Below are 18,157 nucleotides of genomic sequence, written 5' to 3'. Positions count from 1 at the left end.
AAAAAAAAAAAAAAAAAAAAAAAAAAAAAAAAAAAAAAAAAAAAACCCTCCTAATTGAAGAATGATAATTGAAAAGGCTAAGTCCATCTGTTTTCTCTTAATTGCACAAAATCATCCTCAATATACAAATGAAGAATTTCAGAGTTGTCATTGACAGCTTTATCAAGCATAGTAAAATTAGAATCAGACGTACAAGTCAACATGATGTTGTTACCCATGGTATTTACTACATATTTATGTGTTACGCATAATGATGACGACCATTCAAGCAGTATTCATTACCTCCACCAACTCCCTTACGATATAAAAGAAGAAGAAAGTTCACGCCAACCAGCTGATATGGCTTGAGAACAGGCTCAAAATCAGAATCTTCAGCCTTGCAAGCCGCATTAATATCATCCTATATTAGGATATTAAAATTCATTACATTGCATTTTTATCTTAAAGGAGCAAGATATTGTAACTTGAAATTCCTCATTTTTAAATTTGGGATAATAAATCAATAGAATCAACAATGACAAAGATTATTAAGTGTAAGAAAAAAACACAATATACTGTAAGTATTAGAATACTCAGAAACCAAGAAATATTTTAACGCAAAGATTGAAGAATCAGATATGATGCCGAAAGAATATCAATATTTCCTCCATGAAAGTAAAAGTAGTGTCATGAATTAAATCAAAAATCCATTCTTATGCACGGTGAATAGATGAATTGGTGGCTTTTTAGTCCAAACATGACACGAGATTTCCATTCAGAAGAATGAATTAATATCAGACAAATGACATATTTACCTCAAGTGTCTTCATCCTCATGCCTTTTTAGTCTCTGGATTTTCAATTCCTACAATTTAAACCGTTGGGTTTTTAAGAATGGGTCTTTGTTAGCTGTACTAACACAAAGCTAACAGAACATCTTTTTATTTATCTGTCAATATTAATTATGTTGATCTGGTATTAAAAATATATTTTATATTTTTTTGTCATGTAGCCAAGACTACTCATTAATCTGGAAAAGAAAAAGGCTCTCCTCCAAACAAAATTAAACACCAAATGAAACTCTTAACAAAATTAGATTCTACTTGAAAAACACCTTACTCTTCATCCTCATGCCCATTTAGTCTCTGGATTTTCAAATCCTACAATTAAAACCGTTGGGTTTTTAAAAGTAGTTCTTTGTTAGCTGTCCTAACACAAAGCTAACTGAGCATCTTTTTTATTTATCTGTCGATATTAATTACGTTGATCTGGTATTAAATAAATTTTATATTTTCTTATCATGTGGCAAAAGATTCTGTGAGAAACAAACTAAAATCTATTACAAATTTATCATTAATCTGGAAAAGAAAAAGCCACTTCTTCAAACAAAATTAAGCACCAAATGAAACTCTTCTCTAAAAAATTAGATTCTACTACAACAACACCACACTCTGATGTCTCAAGTTCCCAATGCCCAACCCTAGCTCAACGGCCTTGAAACCATCTCTCATCCAACCAAATGCAGCTCCCCCATCTACCCCTTCTCAAAGAACATGCAATGCAAGATGCCACACAACAGGCCCATCAAGTTGGGAACCCTCCTCGAAACCTCACCCAAGGTGTTAATTCTTCTATGGATAACCTTCTTGGGAGACGGTAACAAATCCGATCACCTTTGGAGGCTTAGGGATAGGGAATGTGAAAGCCCACAAACCCTCCACAAAACTTTAGCCAAGTTGTTAATTCTCCTATGGATAACCTTCTTGGGAGATGGTGACAAATCCAATCAACTTTGGAGGCTTAGGGATAGGGAATGTGAGAGCCCACAACAAGGCCTTGCTGGCTAAATGGTTGTGGTGGCTTCATTAGGAGTCTAATTCCTAGTGGCATAGAGTTATTGTGAGCATGGATTGTCCCCTTTTGAATGGGCTACGAGTGGGGTAAAAGGCACATCCAGAAACCTTTGGAGAGATATCGCTGAAGAGTTTCCTTTTATCTCTCTTTACGTTTGTACTCAAGTGGGGTGGGAATGACACCCTTTTCTGAAAGGATAAGTGGTTGGGAGATAGATCCCCTACTCTTTATTCCCTTGTTGAGAAATCATTCTATTGCAACAATTTTGTAGCCTTACTCCACTCCTTTGTTGGGATTCAGTCGTGCCTTACTGGATAGGGAAATATTGGATGTCATCAATCGTTTATTGATGCATGGGGAGTCCCGTTTGTAACCTTTACTGGATAGGGAAATATTGGATGTCATCAATCGTCTATTGATGCATGGGGAGTCCCGTTTGTAACCCTAGAAGAAGGGATGTCCGTATTCAGCACCCTTGCCCTTCTGGAGAATTCTCGTGTAAATTCTTTTTTCTCTACTTTGTGATCCCCTCTTCCGAAAGTGAATTGGTCATGCCTTTCTATGGAAGATGAACATTCCAAAGAAGGTAAAAAAAAAAATTGCTTTGGCAAGGTTCTCCACGTTAAAATTAATACTTTGGATATGGTTTTCAGGAGGGTTCCCAACTTAACGGGGCCTTAGTGTTATATTCTCAGCATGAGGTTCGTCGGCAGAGGATCTAGATCATATTCTTTGGTTGTGTGATTATGCCTTTGCAGTTTGGAGCTGGATTTTTTATAAGTTTGGCTTGGCATAGCATAGAGGTTGCAATGAGATGATCAAGGAGTTCCTTCTTCGTCCTCCTTTTTTGTGAGAAAGGAAGGTTATGCATGCTAGGATGTGCACTCTATTTAGGAGCTTTGAGTAGAAAGGAACAATAGAATTTTTAGAAGGTTTGAGAGGCCCTTGAGTGAGGTGGGGTTCTGCACTTGGTTCAATGTCTCCCTTCGGGCGTCTGTGACTAAGTTTTTTCTATAATTACCCATTCGGTTATATTTTGTTAGATGGGAGGTCGTTTTTGTATGTGTCCCGTCTTTTATGGGTTTTTTAGTATACCCATGTATTCTCTCATCTTTATCTCAATGAAAGTTTGATTTTTCATAAAATAATAATAATAATTAAACAAAGAAAAAGGTTTAAAAGAAAACCCTTAAGAAGGGCTAGAGTTCCAAATACGAATATATCTCTTTCTCCCTAGGCAGCAACAAAACTCACCAGGCATTGTGAGAATATCAATAATATTGAGTGTTTCCCTGCTAGACTAAGCTTGACAAAACCCCAATGAAGGATAGGACATGGACTAAGCCAAGACAGTCACCACCAAACAATTTCTCATTGAGGGCAAATGAAATAACCAAGGGAATAAAGAGCAAAGAGATCTATCCCCCAAACATATATCCTCCTAGGAAAAAATGTCTCTTCCATCCCCAACTGGGCTATAAACAAAAAGAGAATAGAATGGAAACTTCTCAATAATAACTTTTCAAAGGTTTTAGGATGTGCTTTTGACTCCACTCAATATACACTAAAATGGGGTCCGCCCAAGTTTACTCACAATAACCTTCCTTTTTGTTTATAAGAAACATAACTTTCATTGACAAGAGAGAATTTCCAAAAGGAGGGAGAGATTAGGTCTCCCTCCAAACCAACGGGCTACAAAAAAGAAGTCCAACTGGTTTAAGTATGAGTTAGGCTATAAGTACCAAAAAGAAAGTTGAAATAGAGGACCAAGTAGAAGCAAAATGAGTGACCAAATCCCAAAAAGTGCCCCTACACACTAATTGGGGGAAAGAGTAGAATTTTGAAGAATTCTTAGGGTTCTACTGCAAGTATTCAGCCTCCCAAAATAGAAGATGCACAAGAAAACTTTGACCTTCATAGGACACAATGCTTACCATATAATCAGATTTTTGTTTCTCCAAAGTTGCTTGTTTCACAATGAGCTTGGTAAAAAAGATTTTAACCTAAAAGGAGCCATCATTCTCCAGCATCCACAACAACATTGACCTTCTTACTCACAATACCCTTATGCCACAAGGAACTGCACTCCTAATGAAACCACCACAACCATTTGGTCAAAAGGGCCTTGTTGAGGTCTCGCACACTATCAATCCCTAGACCCCTGAAGTCAACAAGTTTTGTCACAATCTTCTACTTTACTAAGTGTGCCCCTTTCCCCTCCTCCACTCCCTTCCTACAGAAAATCTCTCATGAGCTTTCTCTAAAGTATTACTAACCAACACCAGGATCCTAAAGAGAGATAGGAAGTAGGTTGGAATCCCACTCAAAACAAACTAGATCAAGATAAGTCTACCTCCTTGCGAGAAAGAAAAAACTCCTCTTCTGAGATGCCAACTTCTTTTGAATCTTACTCACCATGGGATAACATCAGGCATTTGGGGTTATGACCTAAGGAAAGGCTTATTAGATAAGATGAACAAATTAGAAAACCCTTTTGTAATCTGCATGGTGCTTTCTTTCTTTTCTTTTCTTTTCTATAAACTTCACACGTCAATGAAATTGTTTCTTATGGAACAAAAAAATGGTGACAGGAGGAGCTCCATCCAATAAGTCTGGTCCAAAATTTTGTACGGATTTTGTTCTTTATTCTTGCTCTTGTTCTTTCATTTCTACTCATGAAGTTCTTTTTACAAAAGACAAACAGTACACATATTTAACAAATACTTGCAAAAGTTAGATGTTGATTGCACCCACTTCAACAGAAATCAGAGTTATGCTTTATGATTAGTTCGACAAAGCTAACGTGTTGGACAATCTATTTTGCCAATTAGTAGTTCATCTTATTAGATGCAACGAAAGGAAGGCTAGAGGAAGAAAATTTTACCAAATTGCCTAACCGTCTAATGACAGAAGACAACAAAAGATCAGGGTAAAGACAAAAGTTCACTAGTAATATTTTGAAAAGACAACGTGTTTATTACTATTATCCTTGCTTGTCCCATAATTTTAAACTGCAAAGAAATTCTGACAAGCATAACACATAATACAACAAATGTATGAAAGTGACTAACCGAGTCATAAGTCTGTAAGTAATAATTTTTAGTCCACTGTAATTGTATCGAGACAAGGTCCACATTCCTAATTGTTTGACAGAACTTAAACCTAGATTTTTTTAACCACTTGTACACATAGAACTGTTCAACCTTGCTTCCTACCTTGCTAAGAAGACAGTATACATAGGAATGCATATTCACAAAAACAAACCTTTATGATACTAATAAATTGAGAAGTACCTGGGTAACTATCCTAACAGAAGAAGACTCCACTTCAGAATATCGTTCGCAAGCAGAGACGGAAGAGCCGTACAGCTCTCTCTTCAACTCGGCAGATAATTTTGCACACTTCCGCAGAGCCATACCGACAACATCATCTTCATCCTCCCTGTCCTCCTCCTCCTCCTCCTCCTCCTCCTCCTCACTCGTCGACCTTACATCACAAACCTCGGTCAATTCCTTCTCACTTTCTTCATCTTCATCATCCACCACAAATCGACGGCCACGACTCATCACCGTGGAGGACTTCACTCCCTCAACCTCCACATCGTCATCCTCCAAACTTTCCTTGAAATTCTTGGAACTTTCCATGACTACGACACAATCGTCACCGCTATCATCGGAAATATACAGCGATGGCGGTCGGTATGCGAAAGATTCAATCGGAGGAGGGATCGGAGGTTGAGTCTGCGGCTTGCTGAAGACGCGAGAGGGCTTAAAAGAGTGATTCGACCACTCGTCATCTGAAATTTCGTCGAAGACACGCTTCATACTGTGATGGAGGACCTGCGAGAAATTCCCGGCAGAGAATACAGTCTCAGTGAGAAAGTGGAGAAGATAAGGCGAAAGGGACGACTGCTTCCAATAAACGAACAACCAGATAAACGTACAGCCGAATACCTCAATCAACAAAAAAGAGTGAATCACCAGCAACGAAGACAAGTTCTAAGGGAGACAAATATGGAATTGGAGATTACCAAAAGTGAAGACGAACAGACGGAATCGATCAAGGAAGCTTCATATAGCAACAGAGAAACCGGGAAGAATCAAACAGAAGCTTAAGCCCTGCCGCATCCGCATCTTCCGTCGACAGCCGGTGATTGAAACTCTTGAAACAGAGAGTTACTTGAAAGCTCAATATCACCTCAACATTTTCTGTAAGTAAGGGTTTTGCTTAATTTCTTTCCTCTTTTACCCTTTTTACCCCTTTTTACCCCTTTTTACCCTTTTTTACCCTTTGCGATGTGAATGCCTGTTGGCGTTGGGATAACTCGGTAATCTGTTAAAACAAATTAAGTGTAACAAAATGGAATGATTTTACACCACACGCTAGAAATAAATAAGAGAGTGGAGACAGACTGAAAAACCCGTTGGCGCGCCGCGGGAGATTTCCCGCCGTATGAAATTCAGCACGCGTTATTCATTAACCAGAAGTCCAAGAAAATTCGTCATCTCCTTTTTTAGACCGTTGCTTTTGCTCACTGGATTCTTTGATTCTCGGTGTCTGTTTATGTGTGGATATTCTTTTGGGAGAACTTTTCAACCAGTTGATGCAAATACCTACCGCAATAGGATTTTACAAAATTCTAGTTTTCTCCTTCCGTTAATCCTTCCCGGGAAACGACCGAAATTGAAATTGTCGTGTAGGGGCAGAACTCACGCGTCAGTGTAATTAAAGCCCTCTTTCGAAGTCAAGAAAATCCAGAGATGGAATCAAAGTCTTCGTTCATCGATTCAAGGTATCTCTCAAGCCATCATCTCCATTCTATACTTCTATTGGTCGGTTGGTCGATGGGTCGATTGGAGCATTTATGCCCTTCGCCTCATTAATTCTCTTCAATCCAAGGGTGAAACACAGAGTTTGATTTTTCTCTCTTGGTGTCGGTGTTTTTACTTTGGCGCTTTTTCTCTCCTTCTTTCCTCTTTTTGTTTTTTTCCCCATACCTTCGTGTAAATTTTCTAGGATTCCACTGCCTTCTGTCAGATTTTTTAGTGGATTTTAGTGGGGTTTTTGTTCTTTTGCTTGTTAGATCTTTCTTCGATTGGTTGGCTCGAGATTTTGTGCTGTGACTGTTTATGGGTTTTTGACTCTGTGGATTGCCACTTAGGATTTCTTAGTCCTGGGGACTTGAAATTTCACTTTTGGGAATTTTTTTTCATTTTTTGCTTTTGGGGTGCTACTGCTGGGCATAAAGAAGCTGGCATTTATCATTTAATAAACTTCTTTTTTCGCAGGAGAAACTTGTATGTTTCTTCAAGTTGGTTTGGTTTGAAGACTTTGGGGAATTTCAGTTATTGGTGGTGGCGGTCTGTATTGGTGCTTGAGTAGAGTTTGTGTTGGCCCTGGAGAAAATGAGGACTGGGAACCGAAAGAGGAAGCTAAGGCTAAGCAAGATCTATTCATTTGCTTGTGGAAGAACTTCATTGAAAGATGAAGATCATTCACAAATTGGAATGCTCGGGTTCTCCCGGGTGGTTTTCTGTAATGATCCTGATTGTTTGGAGGCTGGAATGCGTAATTATGTTAACAACTCTATCAGTTCTACAAAGTACACACCTATCACTTTTGTGCCCAAGTCGCTGTTTGAGCAGTTCAGGAGGGTGGCTAATTTTTACTTCTTAATTGCTGGTTTAGTAGCCTTCACTCCTCTTGCTCCTTATACTGCTGTCAGTGCAATTGTCCCTCTTATTGCAGTCATTATTGCGACAATGGTTAAAGAAGGTGTTGAAGATTGGAGACGAAAAGCACAGGTAACAATTGTAAATCATATCCGTTCCGTCTTTATTTTGTAGATTGATGGCTAGGGATGGTTAACTTTGATGGGAAATATTCTCCAGTCTATTTTGCATAATGTTCTAAAACGATGAGGAAACATCTTTAAGAATGAAAAAGATACTGCTGTACATAACAGAGTCCTCTACTTTTCTTTTCTGTAGCATTGAGTTAAGAAAACATTTCTAAAAGTTAACTAGTCTTTTAACGGGAAGTTCTTTCTATAACAATGACTGGTCTAATCAATTCTTCTGGAAATTTTAGTTGAATTTGAGGAAATACTGAGGGATCCTATGGATACAGTGAAATATTAAATTCCAAATTCTTCCCATGCTATATTCAAATGGGCTATCTTTTGTTAAATGTGGTTGAGGTCATTTTTCTTGTTTAACTTTGTATATAATAGAAAATTTCTTTTAACTGTTTTGAATGAATGAAGCTTCCAATATTTTTTTAAGTAAAAGGGTGAATGTTGTGTCTTACAATGAATATATTGACATTTATTTTAAAAAATGTTGAAATAAACGTTTTTAAATTATTTTTATTTTTACTGCTAGAACTTTATGTCGTATGAACTTTTAGATGGATGACAAATGATTTTAGATGTGTTGTTTGGGTCGTCAACTAACTAGAAATCTCTATTTTAGATGAAAGACAAATGATTCCTAGTTAATTGGCCTTTTCAACTAATAGTAATAATAATAAAGTGCCATGTCCTTCCTTGCTGCAGAAAGATTTATTTTGTTGAACACAGTTTGTAAAGAGTCTATGACAAAATAATGGAGTGTTCTTTGTCAATGACTCAATCCTTTGGACTTCATTAATTTTTGGAGTGGCGTATTTATCCAGGATATTGAGGTGAATAATAGAATGGTTAAAGTTCATCAAGGCAATGGAGTCTTTGATAATACTGAATGGAAAACTTTGAGGGTTGGAGATATAGTGAAGGTTGAAAAGGATCAATACTTTCCAGCCGACCTTCTTTTGATTTCATCCTGCTATGAGGATGGAATCTGTTATGTAGAAATGATGAACCTTGATGGGGAAACAAATCTAAAGGTAAAGCAAGCACTCGATACAACTGCATTTGCACGTGAGGATTCTAACTTTTTTGACTTTAAGGCTACAATCAAATGTGAAGACCCAAATGCAAATCTTTATACCTTTGTTGGGAGTATGGACTTTGAAGATCAAAAATATCCACTTTCTCCACAAAATCTTCTCCTGAGAGACTCCAAACTCCGAAACACAGAATATATATATGGGGCTGTTGTCTTTACTGGCCATGATTCAAAGGTTATTCAAAATTCTACTGATCCACCTTCTAAGAGAAGCAAAGTTGAGAAGAAGATGGATAAAATTATATATCTGTTGTTTAGCTGTCTATTCATGCTGGCCTTCATTGGATCTATAATCTTCGGAGTTATGACTAAAGATGATCTTAAAAATGGGAGGACAAAGAGATGGTACCTTAGGCCAGATGATTCTACTATTTACTTTGATCCCAAAAATGCACCAGCTGCTGCAATTTTCCACTTTCTGTCAGCACTGATGTTGTATAACTACTTTATCCCTATATCCTTGTATGTGTCTATAGAAGTTGTCAAAGTTCTTCAGAGTATCTTTATCAATCAAGACATTCACATGTATTATGAAGAAGCTGACAAACCAGCACATGCCCGCACCTCCAATTTGAATGAGGAACTTGGTCAAGTTGACACTATACTCTCTGACAAGACCGGAACTTTGACCTGTAACTCAATGGAGTTTATCAAGTGTTCTGTGGCTGGAACAGCTTATGGAAGCGGAGTCACTGAAACTGAGAGAGCTATGGAAGGCAGAAACGGCATGCCAATGCTTTACGGAAATGGCAATGGAAACACCTATAAGCACAATGAGGATGCTACAGATACAACTCCCTCTGTCAAAGGCTTTAATTTTAAGGACAATAGGATTATGAACGGAAACTGGGTTAATGAACCTCATGCAGATGTCATCCAGAAGTTCTTCCGCCTCCTTGCCACTTGTCAAACAGCTATTCCAGATGTTGATGAAAACACAGGCAAGGTTTCATATGAAGCTGAATCGCCAGATGAAGCAGCATTTGTAATTGCTGCCAGAGAAATTGGTTTCGAATTCTTCCAGAGGACACAGACAAGTATATCGATTCGTGAACTCGATCCTAGGTCTGGAAGGAAGGTTGAAAGGTTAGTCTATAGCTTTGGCAAAAAAGTTCAGTAAGAACCTCTCTTTCCAGTTGAACAGTTTTCTCTAATTCATTTAATGTGCATGTATGAAAGGTGAATTAGCGTGCTCGCCTGATTGTTTACTGCATCTTATATGTGCTTGAATTGATAATTATTGATGGTCAGCACTTCTCACATTCTTTCTACGAGAATAGTGGCGTTAGCAAGACTATTGCTGTAGTTATTAACTTTAAATTTCACAGGTCATATAAGCTTTTAAATGTTCTGGAGTTTAATAGCGCCAGGAAGAGGATGTCTGTTATAATAAGAGATGAAGAAGGGAAAGTACTATTACTATGCAAAGGTGCTGACAGGTATATGAATTGTCATGAGCACCATCTTCATTCAACTCCTTACATCTAGTTTAATTACGTTTTATCATCATACTGGGATTTCCCTGCAGTGTCATGTTTGAGAGGCTTGCCAAGAATGCTAGTAAATTTGAAGAGAAAACGAAGGACCATATCAATGAGTACGCTGATGCAGGGCTAAGGACCTTGGTACTTGCTTATCGTGAACTTGATGAGGAGGAATACAAATTATTTGATAGGCAATTCAATGAAGCTAAGAATTCAGTTAGTGCAGAGAGGGATTCATTGATTGATAAAGTAACAGATCGCATTGAAAGGGATTTAATTCTTCTTGGTTCCACAGCAGTTGAGGACAAGCTTCAAAATGGAGTGAGTGGAAGGCTTAGCTTTATTAATGGTTATACCTTTTCTCGTGTGATTTAAGGGTGACCTAACGAAGGATTTCCTATGTTGGAGGTTTGAGAGGGTCAGAACATGTGTCCCTCTCCTGTATTGAAGTCTTTGTTCCCGTCACCCTTTTCCATAAGCTTCCTACTTTCTTGACTGTTAATCGTATGTCTTGAAATTGAACTTTCCTGCATTTCCATTCTGCTTATTAGGTCCCTGAATGCATAGACAAACTTGCCCAAGCTGGGATTAAGATCTGGGTTTTGACTGGGGACAAGATGGAGACTGCGGTCAATATTGGGTATGGCCTTATATAAAATAAAGTTTACGTTTTTAAATAAGCGGCACAAAATTTTACTTACACAAGATTTGGGAATTTCCAGTTTTGCCTGCAGTTTGCTTAGACAAGGAATGAAACAGATTATTATATCTCTGGAAACACCAGAAATTCAGGCCTTAGAAAGGACAGGAGAGAAGGATATGATCAGTAAGGTAAATCTAACTATGGCCCAGCCCCTGACCTTTTATTACATGCATGATAAATATTTAGTTATTTTGTTACTTTATTTTCTTATTATTGTGGTTGAAGAATCTAATGGCAGTCATTGAATTGATGGACCAATGACCAACTCAATCACATTTCAAGTTTTAAACAATGCCATTTGCAGTTTTTGTTAAAAAGGAAAAAAAAAATCCTAGACAGAGATCATAGGCTCAAGAATACCAGCACTTGACTTTGATATCATGAATTAGGATAGCAGAATTTATATTATGTGTGGAAACGTGAATATAAAAATCATTCTATATTTTTACAATTTTTCTATGGTACTTCGATTATACATGTTGAATTTAGTTTTCCTTTACTGAGGAAGTGAGGAATCTCTAGCGTTGGGACTGAGGAATTTTCAAAATGTGGTTCTACATGGTTGAAATTGTTAAGTTGCATGCATGTTAATAGGACTTTTCTGATTTCTTTTAGGCATCAAAAGAAAGTGTCATCCACAAGATAACTCGGGCAAGGTCTCAGCTCACTGCATCAAGTGGAAGCGCAGAGGCTTATGCATTGATAATAGATGGGAAGTCACTTACTTATGCTCTAGAGGATGATGTGAAGGATGCATTCCTTGAGCTCGCAATTGGGTGTGCATCTGTTATTTGCTGTCGCTCATCACCAAAGCAGAAAGCAATGGTAATTGCTTAGATCTCCATCTAGGTGTTTGAAAGCGTCATTTCAAATATTATTGTCTCAACATCGGGAAAAAAAATAATCAGGTCACTCGATTGGTTAAACTTGCAACGGGGAAAACAACATTAGCAATTGGTGATGGCGCAAATGATGTTGGAATGCTTCAGGAAGCAGATATTGGCATTGGAATTAGTGGTGCCGAAGGAATGCAGGTATGGAAAGCGTTTATTATGCTATTTATATCCGAGTTATTCACACCAGCCTTTTGTTCTGTTTCTAATATCTTCTGTTGTATTTTGTCAAATTTGATCACCTCAGGCTGTCATGTCGAGTGATATTGCAATTGCTCAGTTCAGATATTTGGAGCGTCTACTACTTGTACATGGACATTGGTGCTACAGGAAATTGTCATCAATGGTAATTCATTCACCAAGATGGATATTCCGAATTTCATATTTAAATTTTTTGTCAATTTGATCTTCTGAAAGTAATTTATCTTTCTTCTAACATTTCTCTTTTTGGCTGGCTCTTCTTTTTGGCAGATATGCTACTTTTTCTACAAGAATTTTACCTTTGGTTTTACGCTTTTCTTATACGAGGCATACACTTCATTCTCTGCACAACCTGCATATAACGATTGGTTTATGTCACTCTACAATGTTGTGTTCTCCGCACTGCCAGTTGTGGCTCTTGGGGTGTTTGACCAGGACGTGTCTGCAAGATATTGCCTTAAGGTAAAATTGTGCCATTTTCATTTTCTTTTCTTGGTTTTGTTGGGGGTCATTAATTCCTAGTTGTATTGTATGCGTGCATGTATTGATAGACAGAGCTAGATGACCATTGCTAGGTAACCATTGTATGAATCCTCAGCTCCATACGAACATAAATCTGTAATAAAATTAAAGTAGGTTTATATCTCACTGTATCTTCTAAAATAATATTAAACAATGCTTGAATTTAAAAACTGGTATTCCTTGTTTGGTAGACTGGCTATTGTGAAAAATGAGAATAATTTAATGGTGAACAGTGCGATGGATGTATCCTAAACCTTTACATTTGGTTTGGCAGTTTCCTATGTTGTACCAGCAAGGTGTTCAGAATGTCCTCTTCAGCTGGGCCCGGATACTCAGCTGGATGTTTAATGGTTTGTGCAGTGCGTTGATCATTTTCTTTTTCTGCACAAATGGAATGAAGCATCAGGCATTTAACCCCGATGGGAAAACTGTGGGGAGAGATATCCTTGGAACGACAATGCTGTCATGTGTTGTTTGGGTCGTCAACTTGCAGATGGCACTCTCTGTTAGCTACTTCACCTTGTTACAACATATTTTCATCTGGGCTTCAATCTTTATCTGGTACCTCTTTTTGATGATATATGGAGCCTTCCCTGCCAACATTTCAGGAAATGCATATCGTGTGTTCCTCGAAGCCCTTGCTCCTGCCGGGTCTTATTGGGTTCTGCTGATCTTTGTGGTGCTCTCTACTCTCATTCCATTCTTTGTGTACTCAGCATTACAGGTGAATTTCTTTCCGATGTACCATGAAAAAATACAGTGGATCAGGCACAATGGTAAGGGTCAGATAGACAATCCTGAGTTTGTCAATATGGTCAGGCAAAGCTCGTTGAAACCAGCAACTGTCGGCTTCACTGCTCGTTTGGCAGCCAAAATAAGAAGAGATAATTCATAGATCGTTTCTGTATGTTTAAATTCTGAAGTTTTTGTACAGATTCATCAGCCTGCTTTATCATACAGATAGAAAGTGCTTCGATTATTGTTATTATGCTTGGTTTCCTTTTGTTCTGAATCAAAATATTATGTAGTTTGTACTATAGAGAGCTGAGATATCAGGTATATGGTGGGGTAAAGATCATATGTTCAATAGAAATGAAAAAAGGAAAAAGAAGAAGCTTCTATGTACCACAGGTTATACCCTCTCGTCCTCTCTTCTGATGTTTTGATCAATTTTGGCAGGAAAAACAGCAGGAAATGAAGAAAGATTATGGTCTGAAGTCTTCAAGGAAAGTGGAAAGGCCATCATCTCATGTACAAGGAATTACTTGAATTGATTGATAGTGTACAGTTGTAGGATAAAATTGTTGTTCAGCTCTGCAGGAACCTGAAATTGAATTCCCCTTTCCCCAAAAGCTTCCAAAACCAAACTCTCCCTTCTCCTGCAAATCCTCCATAACCTTCTCAATCTCTTCCATACAACAACTCAAACCCAACCCATCTCTTTCATTCTTCATACATCTTTCATTACTAATTCCTCTAAGCTCATCTTTATAACCACTCATTACTCTCTCTACCATCTTTACCTCCTTTTGTCTTTGTCTTGGCCTTCTTTTGGCGAACTCTCTTGTCTTTCGAATGAGCTTCCATGGAAGCTTGAGTAACAAAAGGAGAGTGATCTGCAACGCCAGGCACTCACAGCAACAACATATGGCAATGCAGTCGGCTGCTAGCATGTTTGGATCTTCCATGGTTGCGGAAGAGAGGTGGTGGAGAAGAAGATGATGATAAAAAGAAGAAGACATTGCTTGTTAAGGAAATAGTTCCCTGTCTTCAAAATGGATTCTGTGGTTGGGAATGCAACAAAAGTAGGAAAGAGGATCTTTCCTGTAAACTCTTACCTTTTTTCTGTAGCATCCATATGGGTTTGACAGATGAGATGGGAATGTTTAAGTTGAAGGCCAAGGCAAACTAAATGCCTTTTCTAGAATCACACTAAATTATACCTTTCTTTTTTGCCTTCACGAAGTTATGTTGATTAGCTCATCACATGAGATACGTAGTACCACTTTATTGTTCGTAGCATCATGACAACATATCGATACTCTACTAAACAAGAAAAATCACATTTTAAAAACGCTTTATAAGCTAAAATATTTTAATATTAGATATCCTCCCACCTACACTCACTTAAAAAAATCCTACTACGTCTGCCCATATGAATCTCACCTACTTAGATATCATTGTAAAACACTTCAAATTCCACGTCATCATTTATTATCCAATTTAAATGGCAACATCAAACAAAAATTTAATTGAATATTCATAACCCTCAAATAACTATTTAGTTAAATAGCGTTTCCTAACATAAATAATAGATAACAATATTATATAATAATAACATAGGAAATATTTTGAAATAAAATTATGCGTGTCAGAATTCAAAACTCATAGCTGATGAAAATACGAGAAAAAAAAAATGTTCATTTACTCTTCGCTAGCTTATTTATGTAGTGGTCAACATTCCTACGTGCTCTTCCATGCTCACTAACTATAGAATCTAAAAGTAATCTTTGGATGATGTCGTGATGCTTTGAACTGAAGGTAGGCGAGGTTTAAGTTTATGGATGGATTCAATCAACAAAAGTCCATCTCAATCAATGTTGATTAAAATTTTATTCATACCACAACTCGGCTTTAAACACATTGGTTATGAACAAACAAAATTCCATGCTTGCAGGATAAATGCCAAAACCCACAGCCAATTGATTTGGCTTTGAATTTTGATCAGATCCAAGTGAAAAGAAGCTTTCATCACCAGGAGAGTGTGTTGTTCTAAAATACACAAATTCCAACTTCTTTAACTTGTATAAGTAAAGTTGGATGAACAATATAGGAAGAAGTACCTAGAATATCAGTTTTGGCTGTTTCTCAATCTAGAATTTCTTCTGGACAATACCTCCGCTGCCCAACTCTTTCCTACCTCCGTCTGAAATTTTCCTGAAAAATGCAAAAGCATACATAATTTATTGTCTAAACAAACCACGTTTTTATCATTAATAAGTATATGCCGAACACCGATACTTAAATATTGACATGACATGACATTATACTAAAGCATGATCATTTGGCACGATGTAGCACGAGAGGCTCTTGTTTCATTTAGCTACCCCTCATCCTTGGTGCCACCCATTACCACATAAATCATGATGCACTTTCTAATGTTGAGGAACTGAAAAGGACAATCACTAAATTTGTGGCTTAAATTTATAGTTTAACTAAAAAAAGGCAAAGCAGGAAGAATGTACCAGCCGTTGAATGGAAAAACTCATCCAGCACCTTCCCATGTTCTGCCAGTGTAATGAAATTCATGTCAAATTTCAAACGACTAATATTTATACGGCAGCCAGAACAAAGCTTCGTGGTTACCTATTTCATATTCAAATGCTTGAAGAATTAATTCGACCTACAAAATATACAACTTTCAGAAAATGAGTGTTCTAAATCTTATATAAGTGCCAATACGAGCGTAACACAACACGTAAAATATCAACTTTACATTTCTTATACTAAAAAGGAAACAAAATCTTCTATAACCAACACTACAATTTGTGGATAGTTTATTGACATGAAACTCAGACAACATGTTTTTACATAGTACCTTTAAATTTGAGTTATATTAATCAGTAAAGTAATTTTGGGATACATACTTTATCAAAGTCTTTCACAAGATTAGCCTCCAACGAAGCATTGTTTTCATACTCGGTCCAAAGTTCTTTGATCTCGTCAGCTGAAAATATTCAAGAACCAAAAAGAAAAAAGGAACATGATTTAATGGCAATACGTTTTCGACTACTAACCAAACCCACATCATAAGAATATTTTCGAACCTCTCTTGCCTCCACCAAGAAGTTGGCATATCTCATTTAGGGCTGCTGACTCTCTTCTGCTCTTTTCTTCTTTTGGCACACCATCAGATGGCGTTATATCTCCAACAATAGCTAACATAGTCCAAATACAATATCAACCATTACGATTCAATGGCTTGCCCACTATATCCCACCTCAATAAAGGAGGCCTCTTTCCCTCATTAATCCCATCCCATAAGAAATTCCCCATAACTTCTCCAAAGTTTTACTGCCAGGCATGGGGACCTTTCAAGGAGAGATGTGAGATCCCACATCGATTGGGGAGGAGAACAAAGCATTCTTTATAAGGGTGTGGAAACCTCTCCCTAGCATAAGCGTTTTAAAAACCTTGAGGGGAAGCCCGAAAAGGAAAGCCCAAAGCAAACAATATTTGCTAGCAGTGGGCTTGAGCCATTACAAGAGAAAATAGGTCGAGATAGCTCTCGAGCCAACGAATTAAAGTAATCCTACCTCCTTAAGTTGAATAACAATATCATTACTTGACAGAAAGATGCATAATTGCTAGAATAAAGTTCTGGAAATTAAGGGGGAAAAAAGTGTTAGAAAGTACCTTCAGCAATATCATGAACAAGAGCTATCTTGATACACCTGGTAAAAGTAGAACAAGAAAAGAGAGAAACAAAGTTCAATAAAAGGATCTTCGTACCAGATTATTAAAATTCCAGGTGAAGAAGAAGAGCAACCTTTCTCTGTTCACTCCTGGAAGGTCATCAGCTATCAAACTCATCAGAGCCATGCGGTACATATGATCAGCAATTGATTCAGGACCATTTATTCCATGATTGATCCACCCCTTTCTCTTTGTTGTCTACATGGAAGAGAGAATAGCCAAATGATTATTACCTCTAATGGCCATAATTTTCTGATCACCTCGTTTCTCCCATAACACGCATAAATAAATATCAGTTCCTCTGCCAACAATGAAAAGTTTCCCAAAATGAATTCTAATTGCCCAAATCAATCAAGAATAAGCCACTCACCCAACTTACTTAAAGTTCATTCCATATTCTCCATGAATCAGTAAAGAACAAAAGGCTAATAAATTGGGGGAAAAAATCCCCCCCAGTTTCTCATTAGCCAGATTGTGCGAATACCTTAAGACGATGGCACAATGTGAGGAAATCAATCACCGAGGACGAGGACGGCGAACCAGTGGACCCGAGCGAATGTCCCGATTCCTCCAAACCGAGCGGCAGGTTGGATCCACAGTCATCGGTACTGGGCGCTTGGGCACGAACCAAGACAAGGCTCCGCCTACGGAAGGCAGTGGCCGAAACAGGGCGCAAAAAGATGCGAGAAAAGAAAGCGAAAGAGAAACGAGGCAGTGAACGAAGCGGCGGGGGCGCGAAATGGGTCCACGAATTGACAGCCATTGCTGCAGAACAGCGAGATGGGTTGGAGAAATTGGACAAGAATGCGAAAAGGAAAAAGGAAAATGGAAGTGAATGCTTGAGGGTTGGCTAGAAATTAGTTCGAGATCGGATTCAGAGGACGATAAAATAGGGTCCGGAGTCGTCGGAGTGTGTCTCGGGCGCAGAAAAATGGGAGCCACCGCAGGAGAGGGCCGATCCGGGAAGAAAGCACGTGTAGCTACAACAATGTCTGGTCTGCGCACTTCTCACGACTTCTCTCTCTCCCTCGTCTTTTATTTCTGAGTTATTTTCAAAGGAACATTCTTTTGGTATATTTGGAGTCTCATAATAATTATA

The 18,157-nt window shown here is 37.9% G+C and overlaps 3 protein-coding genes across 6 annotated transcripts in view; 1 reads left to right on the top strand and 2 right to left on the bottom strand.

Moving 5' to 3' along the window:
- The window catches only part of LOC111487952 (protein CHROMATIN REMODELING 19), a 21,208-nt gene extending 15,214 nt beyond the window's left edge, over window positions 1-5,994 (bottom strand). The window contains exons 1-3 of the mRNA XM_023135471.1: window positions 5,863-5,994; window positions 5,126-5,671; window positions 283-400 (exon numbers count right to left, since the gene is read on the bottom strand). Of these exons, the coding sequence (XP_022991239.1) occupies window positions 283-400; window positions 5,126-5,656 (649 nt within the window). The 5' untranslated portion in view covers window positions 5,657-5,671; window positions 5,863-5,994. The remainder of the gene's footprint in view (window positions 1-282; window positions 401-5,125; window positions 5,672-5,862) is intronic.
- Window positions 5,949-14,509, top strand: LOC111487926 (putative phospholipid-transporting ATPase 9). 4 transcript variants are annotated; one of them, XM_023135461.1, is made up of 13 exons: window positions 6,236-6,624; window positions 7,121-7,636; window positions 8,508-9,865; window positions 10,108-10,218; window positions 10,308-10,584; window positions 10,815-10,903; window positions 10,986-11,094; window positions 11,582-11,791; window positions 11,875-12,000; window positions 12,107-12,205; window positions 12,331-12,522; window positions 12,857-13,486; window positions 13,762-14,509. In XM_023135461.1, the coding sequence occupies exons 2-12, from the start codon at window positions 7,238-7,240 to the stop codon at window positions 13,475-13,477; spliced, it is 3,591 nt and encodes a 1,196-aa protein (XP_022991229.1). In that variant the 5' UTR covers window positions 6,236-6,624; window positions 7,121-7,237; the 3' UTR covers window positions 13,478-13,486; window positions 13,762-14,509. The 4 variants fall into 4 exon arrangements, with proteins under 4 accessions (XP_022991213.1, XP_022991229.1, XP_022991204.1 ...); XM_023135445.1 differs by lacking the exons at window positions 6,236-6,624; window positions 13,762-14,509 and adding an exon at window positions 5,949-6,042 and having other exon boundaries at window positions 12,857-13,683; XM_023135436.1 differs by lacking the exon at window positions 13,762-14,509 and having other exon boundaries at window positions 12,857-13,683.
- Window positions 14,510-15,313: 804 nt separating this feature from the next.
- On the bottom strand, window positions 15,314-18,100 carry LOC111487961 (HD domain-containing protein C4G3.17-like). The gene is made up of 8 exons (XM_023135483.1): window positions 17,543-18,100; window positions 17,132-17,256; window positions 16,999-17,036; window positions 16,410-16,520; window positions 16,230-16,309; window positions 15,949-15,985; window positions 15,828-15,869; window positions 15,314-15,519 (listed from the first exon to the last, which is right to left on the bottom strand). Exons 1-8 carry the CDS (start codon window positions 17,819-17,821, stop codon window positions 15,434-15,436), a joined length of 798 nt encoding a protein of 265 aa, XP_022991251.1. The 5' UTR covers window positions 17,822-18,100; the 3' UTR covers window positions 15,314-15,433.
- Between the last annotated feature and the right edge of the window lie 57 nt (window positions 18,101-18,157).

Source organism: Cucurbita maxima, unplaced genomic scaffold (genome assembly GCF_002738345.1).
Source record: "Cucurbita maxima cultivar Rimu unplaced genomic scaffold, Cmax_1.0 Cma_Scf00001, whole genome shotgun sequence".
NCBI classification, from domain to species: Eukaryota; Viridiplantae; Streptophyta; class Magnoliopsida; order Cucurbitales; family Cucurbitaceae; genus Cucurbita; species Cucurbita maxima.
Note: the sequence above shows the minus strand (reverse complement) of the source record. Positions and strands in the feature narration are given on the sequence as shown.

Excerpts from the sequence above, each read along its gene's own strand:
- LOC111487926 (XM_023135461.1), top strand. The coding sequence starts at position 7,238 with ATGAGGACTGGGAACCGAAAGAGGAAGCTAAGGCTAAGCAAGATCTAT. Across the intron at positions 10,904-10,985 it reads GAGACTGCGGTCAATATTGG|TTTTGCCTGCAGTTTGCTTA; the intron begins GTATGGCCTTAT and ends GGGAATTTCCAG. Across the intron at positions 12,001-12,106 it reads GTGGTGCCGAAGGAATGCAG|GCTGTCATGTCGAGTGATAT; the intron begins GTATGGAAAGCG and ends TGATCACCTCAG.
- LOC111487961 (XM_023135483.1), bottom strand. The coding sequence starts at position 17,821 with ATGGCTGTCAATTCGTGGACCCATTTCGCGCCCCCGCCGCTTCGTTCA. Across the intron at positions 16,521-16,998 it reads TGTTCATGATATTGCTGAAG|CTATTGTTGGAGATATAACG; the intron begins GTACTTTCTAAC and ends GGACTATGTTAG. Across the intron at positions 16,310-16,409 it reads TCTTGGTGGAGGCAAGAGAG|CTGACGAGATCAAAGAACTT; the intron begins GTTCGAAAATAT and ends GAATATTTTCAG.